This window comes from Melanotaenia boesemani, chromosome 6 (genome assembly GCF_017639745.1).
Source record: "Melanotaenia boesemani isolate fMelBoe1 chromosome 6, fMelBoe1.pri, whole genome shotgun sequence".
In the NCBI taxonomy this organism is placed as follows: Eukaryota; Metazoa; Chordata; class Actinopteri; order Atheriniformes; family Melanotaeniidae; genus Melanotaenia; species Melanotaenia boesemani.
Genome location: NC_055687.1, coordinates 4,998,049 through 5,021,094, shown reverse-complemented (window position 1 = coordinate 5,021,094; position 23,046 = coordinate 4,998,049). Strand labels below are relative to the sequence as shown.

General features: G+C 42.2%; 1 protein-coding gene across 1 annotated transcript in view; it reads right to left on the bottom strand.

Moving 5' to 3' along the window:
• gabbr1a (gamma-aminobutyric acid (GABA) B receptor, 1a) overlaps positions 1-23,046 on the bottom strand; it is a 139,479-nt gene that overhangs the window by 61,411 nt on the left and 55,022 nt on the right. The window contains exons 8-12 of the mRNA XM_041987908.1: positions 12,439-12,573; positions 4,254-4,424; positions 1,269-1,370; positions 911-976; positions 503-694 (exon numbers count right to left, since the gene is read on the bottom strand). Of these exons, the coding sequence (XP_041843842.1) occupies positions 503-694; positions 911-976; positions 1,269-1,370; positions 4,254-4,424; positions 12,439-12,573 (666 nt within the window). The remainder of the gene's footprint in view (positions 1-502; positions 695-910; positions 977-1,268; positions 1,371-4,253; positions 4,425-12,438; positions 12,574-23,046) is intronic.

Here is a 23,046-nt window from a genome sequence, read left to right as displayed (position 1 = left end):
TCACTTCCTGGCAACAGCTCCATGTTTAAATAAATGGTGGAGTTTTGTTGTTTACAGCTAGAAAACAAGAAGAAAGAACACAAACCGCTGGATGTCCACCATTCTCCTCTTTCGTTTCTTTTTCAGGTACTTTTTGTTATGATTTAACAAAGGTAAGGCACCACTCTCGTGTCCCACTGTTACGTAGCTGACACATCTATCACTATCTGGTTAATACGCCGCCTACCAGGTGAGGGTATGGCTGGCTGTGGAAATGCATCCCAACCGTCCCAACCAAGCCGGACCCGTTGGTGGAAAAGGGGCTTAAGTAATCCAGGTAATGTAACGATATGGGACGTGCTACATGATAACCAGAGTCCAGGTATGCACCACTGGATCTGAATTTCTTCTCCACAACACTTTCACTGTAGACCAACAGTGAGCTGATGTTGTCACTGATTAACATCAAAGTCTACTTCATATTTCTTTAACAGAACAACATCAGTATTTTGGGAGTCCTCACCAGGTTGGAGACACCTCGAACTGTCTCTGGGTTCAGCATGACGATCTCGGTGGTCACATGTCCCTCCACAGCCTCCGTCATGTTCTCTATTGTACAGTTGATAGCTGGGTCTTTGATCTTGAACCAGTTGTCTGCGTACCAGCCAATCAGGAACCACACATACTTCTTCCCATACAGCTTCTCTTTGAACACCTGCAGCATGAAGGGAGCGAGGCAGACGTGGAGGGTGGAAATGAGGGAGGGAGAGAATGATAAATTACTCCCGGAGATGTGTTAAGCGTGCTGTATCGCTGCCAAACAAAGAAATTTGTTCTGACATTCAAACAGCTCATTACCAAAGCTCAATTTCTGCTAATAACCAGTCAGGTTAGGCCTGCTGGGATCAATCAAGCAGGAAAATGTACAAACCTCACAAAACACCTTCCTGGCTTCAGTTTCATAAAAAAGCCCCACGATGATCCTTGCATCCTGGCGCTGCATGAAATCCCAACAAAACATCGCTTAGTTACACCAACAGCAAGAATTTAACTTCACAATAGTGCAGCTTGATGTGGTCGCACAACATGCCAAAGTCCTGCTGCTTTACAGGACGTCACATATGGCTGTTCAGGAGTTGCTAATTAGCATAGCGCATTAATTTCTGCCATTAAATCGCCTCTATGCTAATGGCATGGTGTGCAGCTGTGAGGTGGAGGAGGAAGGCGAGGGAGGAGAGGGAGGAAGGGGGAGACGACCAGCAGCTGAGGTGAATTTTTAATCAAAGCACCTTCAGGTTCTTGACAGCAACAGCCGGATCGGTGAGGAAGCTCTGGCGAACGCTGATCTCGATGCCTGCCTCCTTCACCCTCTGTTCAAGATCATCCAGAGTCTGGCAGATGAAAGGAAAGGACAGACGGGGAGAGGGGGGAGAGAGGAGGAGGAGGTTAGACAGGCTGCAGAGATGAAGAGAGAGGCGACAGGTTGAGATTAACACGGTGAGACAAAGAATGTCCAACAGAAGAAAAAAAAATGAAAGAAACGTCCGTTTAGGTTCATGGAGAAAAGAAAATTCACCATCTTTTAACTCATCAGGTTTTAAAATGAAGGAACTACATCAGACACAACAAAAGGTACACTGATTTATTATCTAATGAAAATAAGCCAAAATGCGGAATACATCCATCCTCACTGCCTCCACAGGAATGAAAGAGTCAGAAGCAACTGTTGCTACAGAGAGAAAGATTAGTGCAGAGTAGAAACTAGCTTAGTTATTAGTTATTAATACATGCCCAAGGACAGTTATTAATATTTAATAAAATCATTAATGAAAACCTTTAATCAAGGGGCGCCACCAAGCCTTTCGGAAACTAATAACTAAACATTGATATCAGTCTTTAGGGTCTGTAGCTTTGTGTGTGTAGGTCTGGGGAGGGTTATAAGATAACTTCCAAAGTATTTAGAGTCTATCATCTACAAAGAAAGATTATTCTCAAGTAGAAAATATTCAAGACGGCTGTCAATCTTCCCAGGAGTGGACACATGTTTAGCTGGTAGCTGACGGCTTCGCTGCCCGAGTCTCCTTCTCCTGGAGGAAAGAGAGTTTTTCATCTCCAATGTTACCCTCTACCCTGTGCATGCTCAGGATGGGGGACTGGTTTGCTTAGCTTGGCTAGCTTTTTTATTGGCTTATATTAACAAATTATTACACATTGGAATAATGTGGATCATATTTAGACTAGATTAGACTTAGACTAGAATGGATTAGATGGAACTGGGCAATGTCTGTGCCTTAAGATTACCATCATAAAGTATGGTTTGTTTGGAAGGTTTGCAGGAGAAAGTCTCTCTAAAAGCAACATGGCAGCACAGCTTATTTTGGTAAAGCTGCGTCTGAACAAACCACAAGACTCCTGGAAAAATGTTTTTTGGACAGACCAGGCCAAAGTGAGCATGTTTGGTTAGAATGAACAAAAAACCAAACACAGCATATCAGCACAAATACCTCATACCAGCTCTCAGCACGGTGGTGGAGTGATGATGATCTGGGCTTGTTCTGCCCGTTTACATACACACCAAAAATCTGACCATTGCTCGATTCCTGAAGTTACCAGATAGTTGAAGGGAACATGTAAACAGCTAAATCTGATGCCCTTTATCATAGTGATCACCAACCCTGGTCCTCAACGTCCACTGTCCTGCAGGTAGTAGATGTTCTCCTGTTGCAACACACCTGATTCAAATTAAATGGATCTCTGACAAGCTCTGCACATGTTTGCTTTTGAGCCAATAATTTGAGTCAGGTGTGAAGCAGCAGGGAAACATGGAAAGTCCTCAGGACACTGGACCTTGGGGATCCCTGCTTTATTAGATAACTGCCATTATTGGATAATGAGAAATCAGATTTACACACAAGAGAATTCTCCGCAATACTCTGATTTCTTTGTGAGCCATTTATATGATTTATTTAGTCTTTTGACAACTGTGCAACGAATATGGCTTGAGTAATATACTACAGATTATTTCTCTGACAAACAATACTATTTAGCAGTACATTTCTTCGTACATTTCATTGTAAGCGTTGGGGGGGGGGCATTGACATCATTATTGTGGATGAAAATGGGGCCTGCAGAAAAAACGCAGAAGAACCACTAAAGTAAAACATTTAACTCTTTAGCAGCTTATTACTTCTCACATTAGCAGCTAACGCTAAGATCGCAGGCACCGCCATGTTCAACATGAACTGAATGTTTTGACAACAGGAAGTGACATCACAATGCACCCACGTCCTCTGAAAATGATCTGATTATGGACTGATTACTTTTTGATGGTCATGTATACAGGCTCATTGAGTGGATCATGAACTCCTTTGGATACCAAAGGATTCTAGATTCAGATGTGAGTCCATCTAATGCAGGGCTACTCTGTTTGGTCCTACGAGGGCTGCAATCCTGCAGGTTTTCCATGTATTCCTGCTTCGACACACCTGAATTAAATTAAATTGATCTAACAGCTTATCAAGTTATGCACAATGACTAAATGAACCTAATTGAGTAGTCCTGTCCAACAATGATCCCGAACACAGCAGATCAACAGAATGACTGAAAAAGAAAAGAATCAAGGTGTTGACATGATCTAGTTGACTTAATGAATTATAGAAAACTCATTGAAGTCAAACGTGCAACTAAAAACTGTTGAATCATGGGGGAATTTAGTTTTTTCAAACACTGCTTCTGCACTTTAGCTTATTTTTTGTAAAAAATAATAAACAACTCAATGAATTTTTATTATGTCCTGATGCATAAAACCTTAAGAGGGAAAGAGGGAAGGGGATGAATGCATGTTTGATAAACAAGAAAAGCAACATGGGTAGAAAATAGATTTTAATACAACTTGGGGGGGGGAATGTGAGAAGAGAGAGGAAAGAAAACTAGCAGAATCATTAACTTTCATTCCAGGAAACAACCCGGGTGCCATGGCATCGACCGCAGCTCCTGAGAGAGATGTATTGTTTGATCAATATTTCTCACAACCAATATTCCAACAAATTACTTCAAAAATCCTCCATCGGTCACCAAGAGAAATTGCTTGAAGGTGTTCTGCTAGACTCTATAGAGAGAGGAAAAAAGAAGTGCTGATAAACAAACACACAGAGGCAATCAGGCCTCAGGCAGCCGGGTTTTCACCACAAAGATGGGACATGGAGCAGGTGAGGAAGATAAACGTAAATGAGGAAGAAAAAAAGGTGAGAGGCGATGAAGGTGTAGGCACTGACTGAAGTGAAGACTTCCGTGGTCTGCTGGATAGTGGCGATGCGTGACCACCCCCACTTCTTGAAGAGCTGCACTCTGGTGGGGTTGTGCAGGGTGGCGGACGGGTGCGTGCGGAAGAAGGTGGGAAACCGCTGGCGGTTGGACAGGGCTGGCGAGCTGGAGCCGTACGATAGCTGAGGAGACAGATCAAGACACAACAAATGAAGACTGAGCGAGCAAGAAATCAACATTCATCAGGGTAGAAATAACGAAAGGGGAAAAAAATCCATCTGTCAGTCGTAAACAGACTTCAGTCAAACTGCATTCAGATCAAGACTGAACAGTGTGTGCTTTGATGGCGATGGATCGAACAACGAAGAGAAAAGGCAGCAAAAAAGACAAAGAACCAGAGAGCCAGCCCCGGCTCCCATTTTCTCACTTTCATCCACCTCATCCTCACACCTTTCTTTACTTACAGCCCCTTTGGATAATGAGGTGTGTCAATAAACTCTGTAATTCCAATAAAAAATGATGTACCTGGAGGGTTTCTCATGTATCATTACCATAAAATTGAGATAGCACGTTTTACTACTGCAAACAAAACCATTTAGAAAAGATTCAATTACTCTTGTCATGAGCTGTGGCCCTGTGTGGACCTACAGTGTGTAATTTGAGTTCCCAGGCACCGTTCCCATTAGAAAAAAACAGATTCAGACTGAGAAGATTTGTGTCCATAGCTGCAGGGAGGAGGGATGCTAGAAATATCAGCAGAAAACGGTTTTAAGACAGCCCTTCTGTCAACTGCTTTAAAACGGGGTATAAAATCCTGCACAGGTCCTCTTTAAAATGAGGAACCTTTCCGTTTAGGGAACCATTACAGATTCAAACAGCCTCCACCTCCAAAGCTCTCATCTCAGCCCCGTTACCTATACAGCTATAGGATGTTAACCACTGGGAGCGAGAGGTGGCTCGGTGATAGATGTCAGCTGTCTTGTACGATGTGGGCTCGCCACAGTAACAAATCCCCACAGGTAAATGCAGGTAGACGAAGGAATCAATATGAAGAAAGAGGGGATGGAATTAAACAGTAGGAGACAGCCGACGTAGGAGCAGCAGAGAAATATCTGCAGCAGCTTCAGGAAAACACATGGCAGGTATTAACATCCATGAGCCTGTTAAATGAGGGGAGAAACCTATTTTACTAAATGTCTGGGAAAAGCTGCTTGTGACTGTTTTTCTGGTAGATAAAGCATCACAGACCAAATTAACCACAAACACGACATAGTATGTCCATGGTGCATACATATACATACAGTATATATATATATATATATATATATCAGAAAAACATCCGGAATGATGGTGACTGGGGATCACTTAAACGTTTAGTGAAATCAGATGAAAGAGTGGTTCAGGAAACAGGAGAAACCATTTTCACACATGGAGAATCTTTGGGTTCTGCTGGAGGCTTCGCTCAGTGGTCAGACTCTTCATCGTCACTACATGATCTTAGAGAAAAATTAAGGCAACACTTGATGGAAATAAATCTTGTGACATTGCAGAAACTCATCGAGACGATGACACAGAGAAGCTGCTGTAATCAAAGCTAAAGGAGGTCCAACCAAATTTTAAAGAATGTGACCAGGCAGTTCAGATCAGGCAGTGTATTTATTATTTCTGTAAAATATTAACACGATTTAACGAAATGAATTCAGAATTCAGAAGTTTCACTATTTTATTTTAAAATGACATTTTACTGAAATTAAATTTTAAAAATGTATTATAACAGTCCTCTCACGTGAAATGACATTACAGCTGTAAAGTGTCTTTAAAAAATGGAAATTTTATGTATTTTCACAGTTACAGGTTGATCATGTTGTTTTACATTAGACACATAAATGTGAAATCTATTTCCATAATCTTACTGGTATTTTCACATATCTGAAAAATCTGTATAATAACACACAAAAACTCTACTATTACAATTTTGTGGCTCATTTAACTGTGAGCTATACAAAAACTACCCTCAGTCAGCTCTGTAAGATGAATTAGAAGATCCTTGATGTCACATTTTATCTGGCAGAAAGCCACAATTTCAGGAGTGCCAGAAACCCAGAAGTTTAAACCAGCAAGCCTGGGGCAAAACAAACAAACACATTTGGTACGTAGGAGTTTTTATTCATTTGGCTGAAAAGTAATTTAACCTCACCCAATCAACAACAAATACTAACCAGTGTGCTCAGTGCTTTTTGTGTTTATTGTTTTGGGGGAATTTTGTTGGTGCCATGCCGAGAAGAATTGGATCATTTCGCTTATGGCAAAACCTGAAAATAACCAAACTTGAAGCTGCAAGTTCTTCCTTAAGGCAAGACTCAAACAACCCTTCAGCAAATGCCACAACTAGAAAAAACCTGCTGTGGCAGAAACAGACTGATACATCAGCTCTTTGCAAGACAAGCAAAGTTTCGCATCAAACTTCCCAAAAACTATCAACAATATTGCCTGCCTCTCGCCTCATCAGATCTCTGTGGATCAATGCCCGACCACGACTTCCGGTGCTCCTCGAAAGGGAGATAGAAGATGAAATCAACCCTGTGCCAAGAAGAGCTGATGGAGAGACCCCCTCCCCCCCACCTTGATCGGTGTCCAAAAATGGAGGTTGCTTTTGCCTCCCTGGTACTCAGATGAGACTGTTTGACATGCGAGGAGGCTCCTGCAGGCAGAGCGCATGTAGAAATAATTGAGTGTGGTGGTTGGAAGGTTGTGCCAGTGGTGGCAAGTAGTAAAGACAGACAGATCCCTTTGTCTGTTGGGAGAATCGGCTGCTTGAGCTGAGATGGAAAGGAAGAGTGGGTGAGAGAAAGAAAAGAGATGGAAGAGTAGGAAGGAAGGAAAGAGAGAAGAGAGGGGGCTGACACGGAGCAGGCCAGCTCCAGGCAGCGATGACAGATAAAGAGGAAAAAGTCAAAAAGTGAGAAAGAATTTTTAATGATGAGGAAAGAAAGGGTGGCATAAAGAGAGAGAGAGACAAGGAAGAGGGGCAGATGCCAACCACAAGAACTGATTGTTCCCGATGACTAAACTCTGGATGAAACTTCAATTATGGGACAAATCTAATAAGCAGAGCGCTGAGTGACAGAGTGGCAGATCAAAAGGAGAATAAGCAGGAGATAAACAAAGTAAACTGACTGATGAAGCAGAAAAATAAGCTCTTTTTAAAAAAGGAGAACAGCAGAAGATACCAATAAATCTCTTCCTAGTAAGAAAAAAGTGATGAATCTAAAGTTGGCTAACAGAGCTAACAGGCTTGTAACGTCTCACAGCTGATTAAAGGTGCTGTTCGGAACATTTTTAAATCAATAAACATCAACAGCATTGATTTGGGGAGCTAAATACAATTAGCACAACATAAAAAATACAAAAGATCATCACATAGATGAAGATTTATGCATCTGAGATACTTTTACAAGGTCATCCTTGTAGAGAGGAAAAAACAGGGCGAAAGGTTTCTGCATCACTGTCAAGATTCTCTGTCAGTTTATTTCCCTCCCGATGTTCCCAGAGCAGCAGTGCAGCCGAGACAGAAACATGGGACAGCGCTGTGTTGTTAGCTTGTTTGTTTGGCATCAGGCTCTAGTTCCCTTCGGAGGATCAAAGCTGTTACAGTACAACAGCACAACATTTCAATCAGGAGAAATTTTCCTCTTTATTTGTCACCACAGTTTCCAGTTTGTACAGAAACTATTCACAGGTTTTATTAAAGGCTGGTTCAACCACTGCCGCATGTGCCTTCATGAGCGGCTGGAAACAGTCAAGCAACCAAAGCAGAATCTGTCTCAAAATTATTTTATCTGTTAAGTATAAATTAGACCAGGGTACTCGCACCATACTAGCGTGGGGCAGCTAAGCCTCCGTAAGCTGCAGCCTCTAAAATGAACACACTAGCACACTATCTCTTCCTTTACTGTCTTAAACCACGAAAACTTTACTAACTCTAAAACTAACTTTTTCCCAGGCATCTGGAAGACAGAATCACATAGATCCTTATTATATTTTTCAATAAATACCAATAATCAAACAGCACTTTTAAATTCTTGCACAGTTATCCACCTCTGCCAACGGTGAATACTCCCTGGATTTACATCTAGCAGCTGAAAACAACACGGAGGAAGTGGAAGGTCAAGCCTGGGGGTAGCATGACCGAAACACCTGCAGCAGCTGTGCCCAGACCGGAGGAGAGGAGAGGACAACCAGGATGCAGCTACAGGAGAAACAACACAGCTATGATTGCCAGTAACAACACCACACACACCTGCCGCATCTGCACCAGAACCAGTGGATCCAGGATAGGACTACAGCCACCCAAAACCCCACCGTTAAGACAGAAGGCATTAACAAACTGTGCTTTACATTTAACACCTTAAGCCTGAACCAAGAAATAAAGAGCAGAACATTTCATTTTTTCTCATCTAAATGATTTATTTGGTCCTTTAACACAACGTGAAATTAAAAAAGTAAAAGTAATATGTATAAATATATTGTTTATTACCGAGTGATATCAGGGTGGGGAAAATAATTTTCTAGATGCATCGTGATGTGGTTCTATGGTTCAGAATCAATGTGCTAATGTTAAAAAAAATCTACCTTTTAACTGTTAAAGACACGCTACAGAACTTTTCTCAGTGATGGCTAATTTAGCATCCATCTAGCATTCTTGTCCTCTGAGATCTCTCCAGCCAGTAAAAGTCAGTCTATTCTACAGTCATTTAGCAGACACATATCTCCATAGCAACTTACATCTGAAGGTGGTTAGGCAGTAGCGCTAAGGGTCTTGCCTAAGGACCCAACTGAAAGGTGTTACTATTCGTCCCCATGTCCCCAGTCAGAAAAACAGCAAAATATTTCCACTGCAACATCATTGCAGGTTATTTCAAAGCCAGCAGGCTTTGAACCCCGGCTGAGTAGTGGGTACAAGTTCATGAACAAGCTTGAACTACGTCAAACGTGTTCTTCAAGTCCTACGGATATACCAGGTTTAGGGGATGTATAAGGCGAACCTGTTTGAACTGCGTGGTGGTGTAGTGGTTAGCACCACTGCCTCACAGTGAGAAGCACATATAGTTAACAGATGGATGGAATACAGACTAGATGACAGAACCTAAAAAGAAAAACAACCAGCTGTAAGAGATCTTTGAATAAACTAAAAAATAAAAAAAAAATCCCGCTAGATGCTCGGGGAGCCGAGGGGTTAAGGGCCTTGCTTGAAGACCCACAGTGGTTCACCTCTGCTGGCACGCCAGGGACTCGAACTCTGGCTCTCTAGACCACCTTTGTAACCACTAGACTACCACTACCCCCCAGACAAAGTTGTTAAGTTGGACAAACTAGAGACTACTATTCAAATTTACTCACACAATTAAGTTGAGAAAACTGTTTAAAGTTGTCTCAACTTATTCAGATATTTTCAACCTCACAACATGAGCTGTTTCAGCTGAAAGACATTGACTATATATTCCAATTTTGTTAAAAGTCTGATTATACTTTGAGTTACTTTAGCTTCACACAACACCAGAAGCTGAGTTGACTCCCCTCTACACCTCTTAGTTTGTAGCTGCCTTCAGGCTGTTATATACGCCACCAGAAGCAAGAACTTTTCTTCTTCTTGTGGCTTCTCGCTTCTCATGGAGTACGTAACAAGCTTTGCTGTTTTAAGTTCACTCAACATTTTTAGCACTTTTTAAAAAATGCAGCAGAGAGGGCAGAAGCAAGACCGGCAACTTTTTTTTTTTAAACTAAATTAGCTGTTTTCACCAAACGGGGCTTTTATTTGTAGGCTCATTTTAAATCAGTTCAACGTGCATTTCTTTCACTGTGGCTGTAAGTTATGCTAATCTTGCAGTCTCCACTTCCACTGAAACAAATCAGAGTGCAAACAGCATCTGCTGTGGTGAATAGTATGAGCTCCCAGGAGCTCTGTGACTTTGATAAACCTCATAAAAATAAGCTTTCACCATCTGAAAGTAAAGTGGGACAAAATCCTGACCCAGCTGGACTGAACACTCATTTCTCTATAGGGTGGGGGAAAGCTGTTACTATAAATCATTTCATGTGCAGGATACCTCATTTGCTGCACCCTCTCCAGCACCTAAAGCTACTAAAGCGAAAGCAATCCACGACCTTACACACAGAAACAGACCAGTGTGAGAGGATGGAGAGTTGCCCAGGATGGAGATCCCTGATGCAGTTCCAAGCAGCTAATTTCTGTCTGTAGACCCCCCCCTCCAAACGTATAATTAAAAAGGAAAAAGGGGTGTTTTGAAAAGCTCATTTTGCTGAATCTTCATAATGAGGTAAGGAGTGCAAAGTTAGCATGAAGCACTGAGACACAACAGCCACATTGATGAGAGATGACCCAGAAGCATCCACATCCACAAAGGAATACTTTGTTTGACATTTGTTGGAACGACTCACTGTACACTCCAATGTTTCCCAGATTTTAACTTTGAAATGTGTCTTGCTTCAGTTCCATCACCAGTGAAGGTATGTGCACAGTTATCTGTGGTAGCCTACATGCTAACAGCGTTAACCCAACACAGGTGACGATGATCCTGGATCCTGATTGGATCTCTTACTCCTTCAGACTTTGCTCTTTATACGGTTTCATCTTGCTCACAAACTGTATGTCTGCAACAACTTCTCCAAAATTTCTGGTCTGCAGAGAAGCTATGCATTGATCATGTGACCTCTGTGGCGTTAAACATTAGCTAATGTACAGTTTAGCTATAATTTGAATTCAGTACAAAGTTAGTTAACTTTAGCAGTATTATTATTTAATTAATATTTACATAATATTACACACCAGTGGCTTTTAAATGTCTAACATTACATACCACCACATAGGATCAGTCTCTCCAAGTACCACCTTTACTACTGACATTAAAATATAGTAGAAGTACTTTTCCAACTGGATCTCTCACAATTCGAGGGTAAACTCTCAGCAAAGTCCTTGTAACCCTGAGGGATAATTTGATTGTTTGGATACTTTAAATTTTGCTTTCTGTACCACATTAAAAAGCAAAAGCAAACAAAATGTTTACCATACCCATGTTTAGTATCTCTTTTTTCAGCACTTCACCTATAATCTGATTATTCATTTTTCACTTTAACCCACTTTATAAACATATCTGACACAAAAATATATAAAAAATCAGAAAGAAATTTAATTTATTATAACTGAAAACCCACAAACACCAAGTATCTCTGTTTAGTAAAATGACATAAAATGAGGAATATATAAAAAGAAATGTAAGGCCTGTTCACCCCGGGATAAATATATCTGTATATCTGTCAGATTCTTTTTTTCTTGTTCTATAAGTGTCAAATGAAAACTGAGAGAGAGTTTCAGATCAGTCCCTCCAGGATTTTGCAACATTTTCTGTGATTGTTGAGACCGAAAAAGCCTGATGCTGCGGCAGCTTTGTGAAGAGTTGCAGTTGTGTTTTTCCTTGCAAAAGCACCACGAACTTATGCAAATTATTACTTACAGCATAAAATGTCAACATTCTTTATTGAAACAAGCACGCTGGGAGAGTATTTCACCGTTCAGCAGGATGCTCTTGAAGCTGCAACTATTGTTTAGACAGCACAAAAAAAAAGAAAAGGGGTTGCCTGTATCTGCTTGCTCAGCATTTACAGCAGATATTTCTGGATGAAATTGACTCATCATGGTGATTTTCCTCTATTGCCACATTTCAGACCTTCTCTGGAGGTGTTTTGTGGTGTGAAAATGTTTGTGAATTAACAACTTTTGTTTGTCTTTCCACCACAATGTTGCACGCAGTATAAACCAGTAGGGGATGGTTAAAAAGTTGTTTTTTAGATGCATCACAATGCGGACGTTGACGGTTCATAATGATGTAAATGTTAACTGCACTAGAGGGAGCATGAGTAACACCAGTGGTATGTGTACTGCAGTCTAAGAATGATGGATTCAGACTAATTAAAAGCATGTCAAATTAGACTTCACATGTTCCTGTTTGGTCTCTTGCTGACACAAGCATGTTAGAAAGCCATAAAATGAATATTTTTATCTTACTCCTAAGCATTTACTTGCATCAAAGTGAGTGAAGATTTGACTCAGAAGCAAATTAAACTTCTGGATGTCTGAGGAACAGCCTCTATGTGTGCAGAAAACTGAAAGACACCCACCACTATGAGGTTCCACATGCGAGCAGCTTCAGCCACCAGCGTGGAGACGCCGCTGCAGCCGGGCATCAGCACAATCTTGATGGGTTCGGTGTACAGAAGGTCATACAGCAGCTTGGTGGCTTCGCCCGGGTCACACTGGAAGGACAAAAATAACAGGGTTTTATCGGAGGAGAGACAAAATGAATTTAGATGAGACAGGGATGGAGCAAGGAAAAGGAAAAAGATAAAAGTGAGGGAGGCAGATGGGGAAAAGTAGGAAGAAAAAATAAGTAGTTCAGGAAAGAGGAAGACAAAGTAATGGGGAAATAACATGGAAGTAGCAGTCCCAGAAAAAGCCAAGGAGAAAACAAGGACCAGTCAAAAAGGAAATAAAGCCAAAGAAAATGTCAGAAAAATAGCAGGGATCCACAAACAAGCAGACACAAATGTGAAGAGATGAGTGACCTGCAGGAAGAAAAGAAAATCCAGCATTTTCTGAATTTCTGTCCTTACAGTCAGCATGTTTCATCAAAACCCAGCACGCCATCCTCACATCCAGAAAAAAAAGAACCAGACAAGAGAAGCAAACAAAAGTGAGCCTGACAAGCACAACAGCAGCCATCACAAACATTTCAACCCCTAAAAAGTCATTTACAGCATGTCTAGGTGGCGAGAGTGCAGCGGGATGATCCATCACGGCTTCGTCAGCCACATCCGAGTCACACATAAACGAGTCTGACACATCTAATGATTCCACATGGAAGAGGAGATGTGGCTCGCAAACACAAACACATGCACATAAAAAAATACTCTCCAGATGAGCATCATGATGAACGTATTACGAGTGATGACCAATATCGGAGCTACAAACTGAGGTGTTTGTCTTCATGCCTCAATGGTCCCCTTGAGGCACCCGAGTGATTTTTCTAAAGTGGTAATCACCAGTCAAGACCCAGAAATGTGTGGAATTGTCGGCCTTCATATTCAGAGATATGTTTTCCATTAACTCTAGATTGGGTGGAATTATAGTGGTGTCATGTCATCGCTGCAAAAGTCAAGATGTTGACGTGCAATTAGATAATTCAATCTGAGTCCTATTAAAGCAGCTCTAACTGTTGGGCTTTTCACGTCCATGTCATTATTTGGTTTTCATTCCATCTAAAGAACAATCCATCCATCCATTTTCTGCCGCTTATCCGAAGTTGGGTCGTGGGAGCAGCTGCCTAAGCAGGGAAACCCAGACTTCCCTCTCCCCAGCCACATTCACTAGCTCATCCGGAGGGAACGCAACGTGTTCCTAGGCCACCCGAGAGATGTAATCCATCCAGCATGTCCTAGGTCTTCCTCAGGGCCTCTTTCCGGTGAGACGTGCCTGGAACACCTCACCAGGGAGGCGTCCAGGAGGCATCCTAACCAAATGCCCGAGCGACTTCATCTGGCTCCTCTCGATGTGGAGGAGCAGCGGCTACCCCTCCCGGATCACCGAGCTTCTCACCCTATCTCTAAGGGAGAGCCCGGCCACCCTGTGGAGAAAACTCAGCAGAACGAGGGAGTCCCCGGAAGGAGTGCTCTCCAACACCCCCTCCAAGGACTCCAAAAAGGGTGGGTACTCTGAACTTCTATTTGGTGCATAAACACAAACAACAGTGAGGACCCGTCCCCCCACCTGAAGGCGGAGGGAGGATACCCTTTCGTCCACCGGGGTAAACCCCAACGTACAGGCTCCAAGTCAGGGGGCAATGAGCATGCCCACACCTGCTCAGCGCCTCTCACCGGGAGCAACTCCAGAATGGAAGAGGGTCCAGCCCCTCTCAAGGACAGTGGTTCCAGAGCCCAAGCCGTGCAACCTTGCACACCAGCTCAGGCTCCTTCCCTGCCAGAGAGGTGACATTCCACGTTCCTAGAGCTAGCTTTTGCAGCCGAGGATCAGACCGACAGGGTCCCTGCCTCTGGCAGCCGCCCAGCTCACAATGCACCCGACCCCTATGGCCCCTCCTGCAGGTGGTGAGCCCATGGGAGGGAGGCCCATGTCACCCTTTTGGGCTGAGCCCGACCGGGCCCCATGGGCAAAGGCCCGGTCACCAGGCGCTCGCCTCTGTGCCCCACCTCCAGGCCTGGCTCCAGAGGGGGTCCCGGTGACCCACGTCCAGGCAAGGGAGACCTTGGTCCTTGCTTTCTCATCACATCTCAATACGCACTGCATGCAGCAGCTGTAAATCTGGTCTTTGCCTGAAAAATAAAGATTAAAAATAATACTGTAGATTATCCTTATCTAGGATTCTCATTGACTCTATCTAAAGATGTTATAATAATAATAATAATAATAATAATAATGGATTAGATTTATATAGCGCTTTTCAAGGCACCCAAAGCGCTTTACATTGTGAATCCATTATTCATCCACTCCTCACTCATACCTGGTGATGGTAAGCTACGTGTGTAGCCACAGCTGCCCTGGGGCAAGCTGACGGAAACGTGGCTGCCAGTCTGCGCCTACGGCCTCTCCGACCACCACCAAACATTCATCCACACATTCATACACCAGCGATGCCAACACTGGAGGCAAGGAGGGTTAAGTGTCTTGCCCAAGGACACAACGACAGATGACTGCGGGAGCGGGAATCGAACCACCGACCTTCCGATCATTGGACGACCTGCTCTACCGCCTGAGCCACTGCCATTGCACTTATTAACACTTGCACAGAAGCTCAAGAGCATGTTCACACTAAACCCCAAGAAAGCATTTTAGTTGGTCCATGCCTCCAAATACAAATTGAGACTGCACGTTTAATTTGTACAACTATGCTACATCTCCAGTGTCTATCACTTATTTCGCCAACAGTTTTTCAAGAACGGTAGTGTGCAACTCTGTGGGGTAAAATGTGGTGGATAGATTACCCTTTAGGTGATCTAAAGAAGTTTTCCATGAACCATAGATCAAAAAGTAAGCAGAAAGTTAAATGTCTGTCTGTCCATCAGATTTCAGTCTGAAATATTTTACTTTAAATGCTTTGGTTTTACTGAAATTTCACTGATTTCACTGAGAAAGAAATCAAGACTATCACCTTTGGGCCTAAACCAACTGGAGCACAAGTAAGCATCTCTTTTACAGATTGTATGCAACTCAAAAGGACAGATCTCTTTAAAACATCACCAAACCAAAATCATATATAAATAGCTAAACATCCTCTGCAAAATAGTGATACAAAACATTGTTAAATGCACTTACTAAATGGCCCAAAAGAAACAAATAAAATGCAAACAGAAGTGGGCCCAGAACAGAACCTTGGGGAATGCCAGGGGACGCAGGTTCAGATGATGATTTTAAAATTATAAAGTTAACTGAGACAGACCCTCCATATAGATAGGATTAAAAACTCTCAAGATGAGTTCACAGTATACCCACCCATGCCCTGATCCTGTCAGCCAAGCTATTCTGATCTATAGCGTGAAATGTAGAAATTAAATCAAGGAATAGCGAAAGCAACTTCAGCTGAGGGCATAACATGGAAGCCAGACTGAAATCTGTCAGATGTATATATAAAATATCTGACTTTAACTTTAAATTAGGGCTGCACGACATATAGTAAATTTTACTTAATGGTGATATTAGCCTATTCGATATGTATATTGCAACAGCTGCCTAATCTGGGATAAATAGTCGTCACTATTTACATATTCTAAGAAAGCAATGTGACACTCTTCAAAAAGCTGCTGTGCATCATGCTCTGTGCACGTAAATGACGAATAAAATGGACATTTCCTGGATACTGCCTGTAGATGCACTGTTTTAAGCTTGTATTAGAGCAGCAGTCGCGATCGAGCACATGGAGTGAGTGGTGTGGAACTGGAACAAAAGGAGCAACAAAAATGTGGATGCAGAAGAAGTCTTGGCTAAAACATTTAGCACACCAGCTATTTGGAACTATGCTGGTTAAAAGAAAAGTGACACACAAGAAAATACAGCAACATGTGTGTAGCCACACCTTCCCCGGTGCATACTGACGGAAACATGGCAACCAATACGCACCTATGGTCTCTCCGACCTACACTGAACATATATACTCCTTCATACACCAACGATGCCGACACTGGAGGCAAGATGAAGTATCTCCCCCAAAGACAACAACAGATCAACTAGGCGAGTGGGAATCAAACCGCCAACGTTCCTGTCATTGAGTGATGCACATTTACACAATCTCCGATTCCACCTACAGGACAACTACAAGGAGCTATAGACAAATCCAGCAGCCGTTGTGTTGTGCCATGTTCTGCCTGTTTTTATATTAGTTAAGACATTAGAGCATTAATGTAAATTCTGCTTCATCTGACAGAAACTGATATTAATAAATGAGAATCCACACTGGATTATAAAACAATCACATTATGATTGATCAAAAGTTGGTAAAGAAATAGCTTCAAACTTTTTCAAAGGTTGTTAATTTTCTGTTATCTCCAGTCTTTAGGCTGCAGAATACCACTTTGTGTGATCTGTTTGTGTTGCTGACCAAATGCTTTTTATTAAGAAGAGTTTCTGAAATCTAGCTTTAGCTAAATCAACATTGCTAACGTTATTATAGCAAAAGCTTTAAAGCTCAACAGATGTTTGTGCATGAAAGTTCTGCAAGTGGAGCTCCGCACGAGCAACAATCAAAGCAGCATCAAGTTTTATTTATGACAGGTCATTTCGTCATGGCAACTTTCAACAGTGTTATCACATATTGCATGCTGTCCTGATAATGTGCAACCCTAGGTTAAATGTTTGAGTTGAAGCACCAGTGCTGTTTATTTTACTGAAGATGACAAGAAAATCTCTTATCAGCTTTGAAACTTGTCACACATTTGTTTTTTACATACTGAATCCAACAAAAAAAATTATATGAATGAAACATCACCAAGCTTAAATAACACAAGTATAGCAGAATATTATCTGCATAATAATGATATGAAAACCAACTGAATCTGCTTATTAAATACCTAAAAGGAAACAAATACAATCCAAAAAGCAGTGGGCCCAGAACAGAACCTTGGGGAACGCCGGAGGATATAGACATAATAAAAACCACTTCACAGGAGTTCTCTAGATACCCACCCACTCCCTGAGCCTGTCAGGCAAGATATTGTGATCTACAGTTTGAAATGTAGACAAGCAGTACCACTTTAAAACAATCTTCTACCATGACAGTCACAACTTTTTTTCTTTTTTTTTTTACCAGAAGCAACTAGTAAGTTTTGTCTTCTATCCTGATATAAATTCTTCCACAGATTAGTTTTGTAGTGAATGAATATGAAATTTGTCAGTAAGTGTGTCTTTAATCACTGTCTGAGAAGTCTTTAATCAGTGGGAAAATGGCATTAATATCTCTGGGAAAGCAGCCTCACGATGTTTATTAGCCGGGGGCTGCGGGTTTTCTCAATCAATCAGCTCTCCAGCTGATTCCACAAATCGCTTTCCACCTTATTGGTGTTTCTAAGTGAAATCAGCAGGATGTGAGCCTGCACTCTGCCAAGCATCCTCGGAGTACAGTACGTCTCCTCATAACCGCTGCATTATGTTAGTGTGAGGAAGATGCAGATTGACACTTAGAGCTCTCTAAACACTGGTATTCCCGAAGGTTGTTTGTGTTCTCCATCACTGTGGCTGAGGGCTGGCTTCATGCTGAGGAGAAGCTTGTTAGTTTTCTGCTGCTACACCGTCTTAAGTTCATCCTGATGAGCTGTAATTCACCAGCCGCACCAGTTACCTTTAAATTATTTAATCAATCTATCATTACCATAGCACATTACAAGTTTTAATAGCAGCTTGTTTTAATCAAGTCTCCAAATGACTTGCTGCTTATAACATGTAGAAATTAAAATTTAATCAAGAAGTGCAGCTTCTGATTCTGTTGGTTATTAAAATATCCAAACCAAGACAGCTATTATCCTTCAACGTGTTTGTCGAGACCGTTTTTCTGTATAGAAAACATTAACTGATGGCCATATGAACGAAGATAGAGCAGTATGTTAGGCTGCTAGGCTTCAATTTCAAACAAGGATAATTACAGCTTAATGTTTGCTGGAGAAATATAATGGCAGACATTAGTCGAAGCAACTATTTTACTGGGTGGTAAACCCAATTACCAGTGTGCAGATACCCCTTCCAAAGCTTTTAAATGCCTCAGTCATCATGTAAAAATAAATCTCTCTCTGACGTCACTGGCTGCAATGGCTCACATTTATTTTACTTTGCAATAGATAAAAACAAGAATTCACATGAAGCAAAATGAGTAACAAAATGTGAAAAGCACCAAAATCTCATGAAATCAACAAAAAACCCAACCACTGTTATGAAAAATGATTGGGATCTCCCAGTTTTTGGACGATTACTTCAGTGAGACAGAATGGAAGAATAACACCTTCCATGTAATAACATCAAAGCTACAATCATCACTCTGCTGCACAACACAGCTTCTGTGAAAAAGATAAATAAACAAAGGCCCAATATCACTAATGGCTGCAGAGATCTCCGTTACAAAACGATTCCTGCCACACGAACAAAGGAAATCACACCAAACATCCACAGCAACGTCCAAACAAAATGGAACTGCAGCACAAATGATTCATTTTAACAAATATTTAACCAGTAAACATTCATAGTCGCAGCAGCCACTATCTCCTGCCAAAACACCATATTTCTATCCAAAGACAAAGACATTCCCATCCTGCTGCCTCGCTCTATAACACACAAAGTTTGCGTCTTCTGTTTAACATGTGCATGACAAATGTCAACATAAACACGCCTCTGATTCCAGATAAAACATGAGTTAGTGCTTTCCTGCTAGCGTCGAAGGTCCTCCGAAGTCAGACAAGGTCAGTGATGCATTTCATCCCCTTGTGGCCAAAATGTGTATTACAAAAACAAATATTTATTTTCAGTACTTGCTCATTTTTCATTTATTGACTTTTCATGTCTTCATATTTCATATTTATTCAAGAGAATAATCTAATTTATCTCCCCCCACCCCCCAATAAATATAAAAATAGCTAAAAAGGTAAAAGAAAAAAAACATAAATTATTATTATTATTATTATTATTATTATTAAAATAATACTTATCAATTCACCGAGTGAAAAGGGTAAAAACAAACAGCTGAGGACTTAGAAATGAATTAATGAATTAAAACAAAACTCAGTAAAAGAAAATGTTTTTCTTTATCTTGTAAAAAGAAAAAAGATTCACATATTAAATAAATAAAAAAGAATCAAGGGCTTAACAGTCAGACAGTCAGTCAGTCAGTCAGTCAGTCAGGCAGGCAGGCAGGCAGGCAGGCAGACAGACAGTCAGTCAGTCAGTCAGTCAGTCAGTCAGGCAGACAGACAGACAGTCAGACAGTCAGTCAGACAGTCAGTCAGGCAGGCAGGCAGGCAGGCAGGCAGGCAGGCAGGCAGGCAGACAGACAGACAGACAGTCAGTCAGTCAGACAGTCAGTCAGGCAGGCAGGCAGGCAGGCAGGCAGGCAGACAGACAGACAGTCAGTCAGGCAGGCAGGCAGGCAGGCAGGCAGGCAGACAGACAGACAGACAGACAGTCAGTCAGTCAGTCAGTCAGTCAGTCAGGCAGGCAGGCAGGCAGGCAGGCAGACAGACAGACAGACAGTCAGTCAGTCAGTCAGTCAGTCAGTCAGTCAGTCAGTCAGTCTGCCAGGCAGGCAGACAGACAGACAGACAGTCAGTCAGTCAGTCAGGCAGGCAGGCAGGCAGACAGACAGACAGTCAGTCAGTCAGTCAGGCAGGCAGGCAGGCAGACAGACAGACAGACAGACAGACAGTCAGTCAGTCAGTCAGTCAGTCAGTCAGTCAGTCTGCCAGGCAGGCAGGCAGGCAGGCAGACAGACAGACAGACAGACAGATAGACAGATAGATAGATAGATAGATAGATAGATAGATAGATAGATAGATAGATAGATAGACAGACAGACAGACAGACAGACAGACAGACAGACAGACAGACAGACAGACAGACAGACAGATAGATAGATAGATAGATAGATAGATAGATAGATAGACAGACAGACAGACAGACAGACAGACAGACAGACAGACAGACAGACAGACAGATAGATAGATAGATAGATAGATAGATAGATAGATAGATAATGTAAAGGCCAATTAAAGAGCAGTTTCTGATTCTTTTACCTTCATTTCATATGAATCAGTTAAACATAAAGGTATATAATTACAGGAGAATAAAAGCTTCTAGTGGAGCATCAGACGCTCCACTTGAGTGTTTCAGCATTTCCATGTATAAAGCCCTCCGCTAACAAAAAGGGAGCAGAGTGCAGCGTGAGGTGAGGCAGCATGCCCCCTCCCTGATGGAAAAACCACATCGAACAGGGGTGTTGGCAGGTACGCAATTAAGCCTGAGGAATCTCTGCTATTCTTGGAGGTCTGTCTTCCTCATCTCTCCGGGGTCATCGCCGTTTCCTCTTTCATTTCTAGCCCACGTCGGCCTGCGCTGCTGTTCATGGTCACGAACACGTTTACTGTCACACAAATTCGGATTAATGCAAAGTGTGTGTGTGCATGGCCATAAACACACACACACACACACTTTTGTTGCTGTCCTTGGTGCTGAAAATCCCACAGCTGAAACCAGAGCTGTGTTAATAAACCTATGTACACCCTCCAATCACACCAGCCCAGCTGATGGGATAGTCAGAGGAAAACTAAAGCTTCCCTGAACTGGGAAAAAATGGGAGAAGTCATAAAAAAAACTCTAATTACACTCATAATTGAATATTATAAAAAGAGTCTGAATAAGGGATATGATGAGGGCTGAGGGGACAGCCTATGTGTTGAATCTCAAAGCATGCATGGCTACATCTCCTAATTTCCACATAATTATGTCTGGCACCACACTTCAGGCTGGCATGCCAGCGCACATGCATGAGGACCGCTGATGAAAACCCGTTACGCCACGCGAAGAGGGGATTCGTGTCACGGCTGCCAATTAAAATAAAAGGCGGAAGTATGGGAAGCACCTTGTTCCACCATTCCTCTGTCTCCACTGTCTCACTCATGACTGTTAATAATTGATCAAAGTTTGCAGTCTCCGCTTTGATATATCCATGGCAACGGCCCTGCGTGGAGACTGTGTGTCTGCACACACTGTACATGCGTGTGTGTAGATCTGAAAAAGGCTGTAAATAGTCCGAAGCTGTCACAAGCAGAGCTGTAGAAACGAGCCACGGGGTATCTGCATCCATTTAAAGGGACAGGAGGGGATTAAGAGTCAAGCTTCATGAATTTTGTATGATGTTGAACAAGCTCCACACTTCCAACCCTAATGGTCACAAAATACTACATGTGGGTGTGTTTTGTTTCTCCTGTTTGCCAAAAACTAGTCAAACTTTAATGCCTGTTCTTTTAAAGCTGCAATAAAAAAGTGATAAATTCAGGTTCAGAGAATCTGCTGCATAATTACACTCCTGCAGCCTTGATCTTGAGCCGAAAGCAAACACAAGGCTTGGTACACCCTTGTCTTAATCTCCCAGTTAAACACAGAGCTGTGCTTCATCAGGTAGAAATCTGCTCTCTGACCAAACGAGGATGTGAAGAGAGAGGTAAATATTACAGCTAATTAATCTCTCCTAATTGGTATCCTGCCTCCAAGTGAGTAAGTTCCTCATTTCTATTCCGACCAGACCAGAAATGTTTGGTAAACACCTCATTCCAAGCAATCCCTCCTTGACTTAATTCAAGGAATAAACCAGCATCACTCAATGTCACACCAGCCTCGCATGTTCAGATGATCTTCAGCCGGAGGCAGCAGTGACTCCTGAGGCAGAAGCGATGCTCTCCAATCCCTATGAAATCTGCTCATTGCTTTATCTTTATTTTTACAGCTGCTACATCTAAATCCGTCTGCCTCACTACACTTGTAATCGGAGGACGCGCACATGCAGACGCGTTTCATCTGCTTAGCATTTGCTTGCACAGAACAAGGTGGAACAGAATGCTGCGTTCCGTGATCTCTGCTTACACGCAGTGTCTGAATTTGCACACATATTTTCACAGAGCTGAAGCCTTGTTTGTTTCTATGGTTTGCTTCGAGAGTAACTGTGTTGCCATGCCAACTCTCCCTCTCTCTCTGTATCCCTCACACATGCACACACACAGGCGCTCTCTCTCTCTCTCTCCCTGCTATTCTGTTTAACAGGATTCCAATGCAGAGCCGTGTACACCAATCAGAATAAAGCTCGTAGCAAATTTCCAACCAGTCCCAGAGCTGTTAACTGTTTGGAGCCTCAGCCAACTCTCCAGGCATCTGTCCTGCAGCGTGATTGATAACAACCCTCACCAGAGGAGAAGAGTGGGGGGGGGACAGTCGGTTTTTATACGTTTGCACTTATTCTACTGCTGGGAAAAGGCTCCTGGATGGAGGGAAAATTTTAGTATAACAAATAGGATATGCAGTAATGAGACCCAAATATGAGCATAAATAATGCGCTATTTGATTAAATTCTTATAGGAAGTGTTGTGGATGGTTAACTGGGGGGGTAATGAAACCAGTTGGGGGTGAAAATTAGATTCAGTTTATAATGCTGGTATTTTCAAATACCAACATGATTAATGATTGATGAGCAA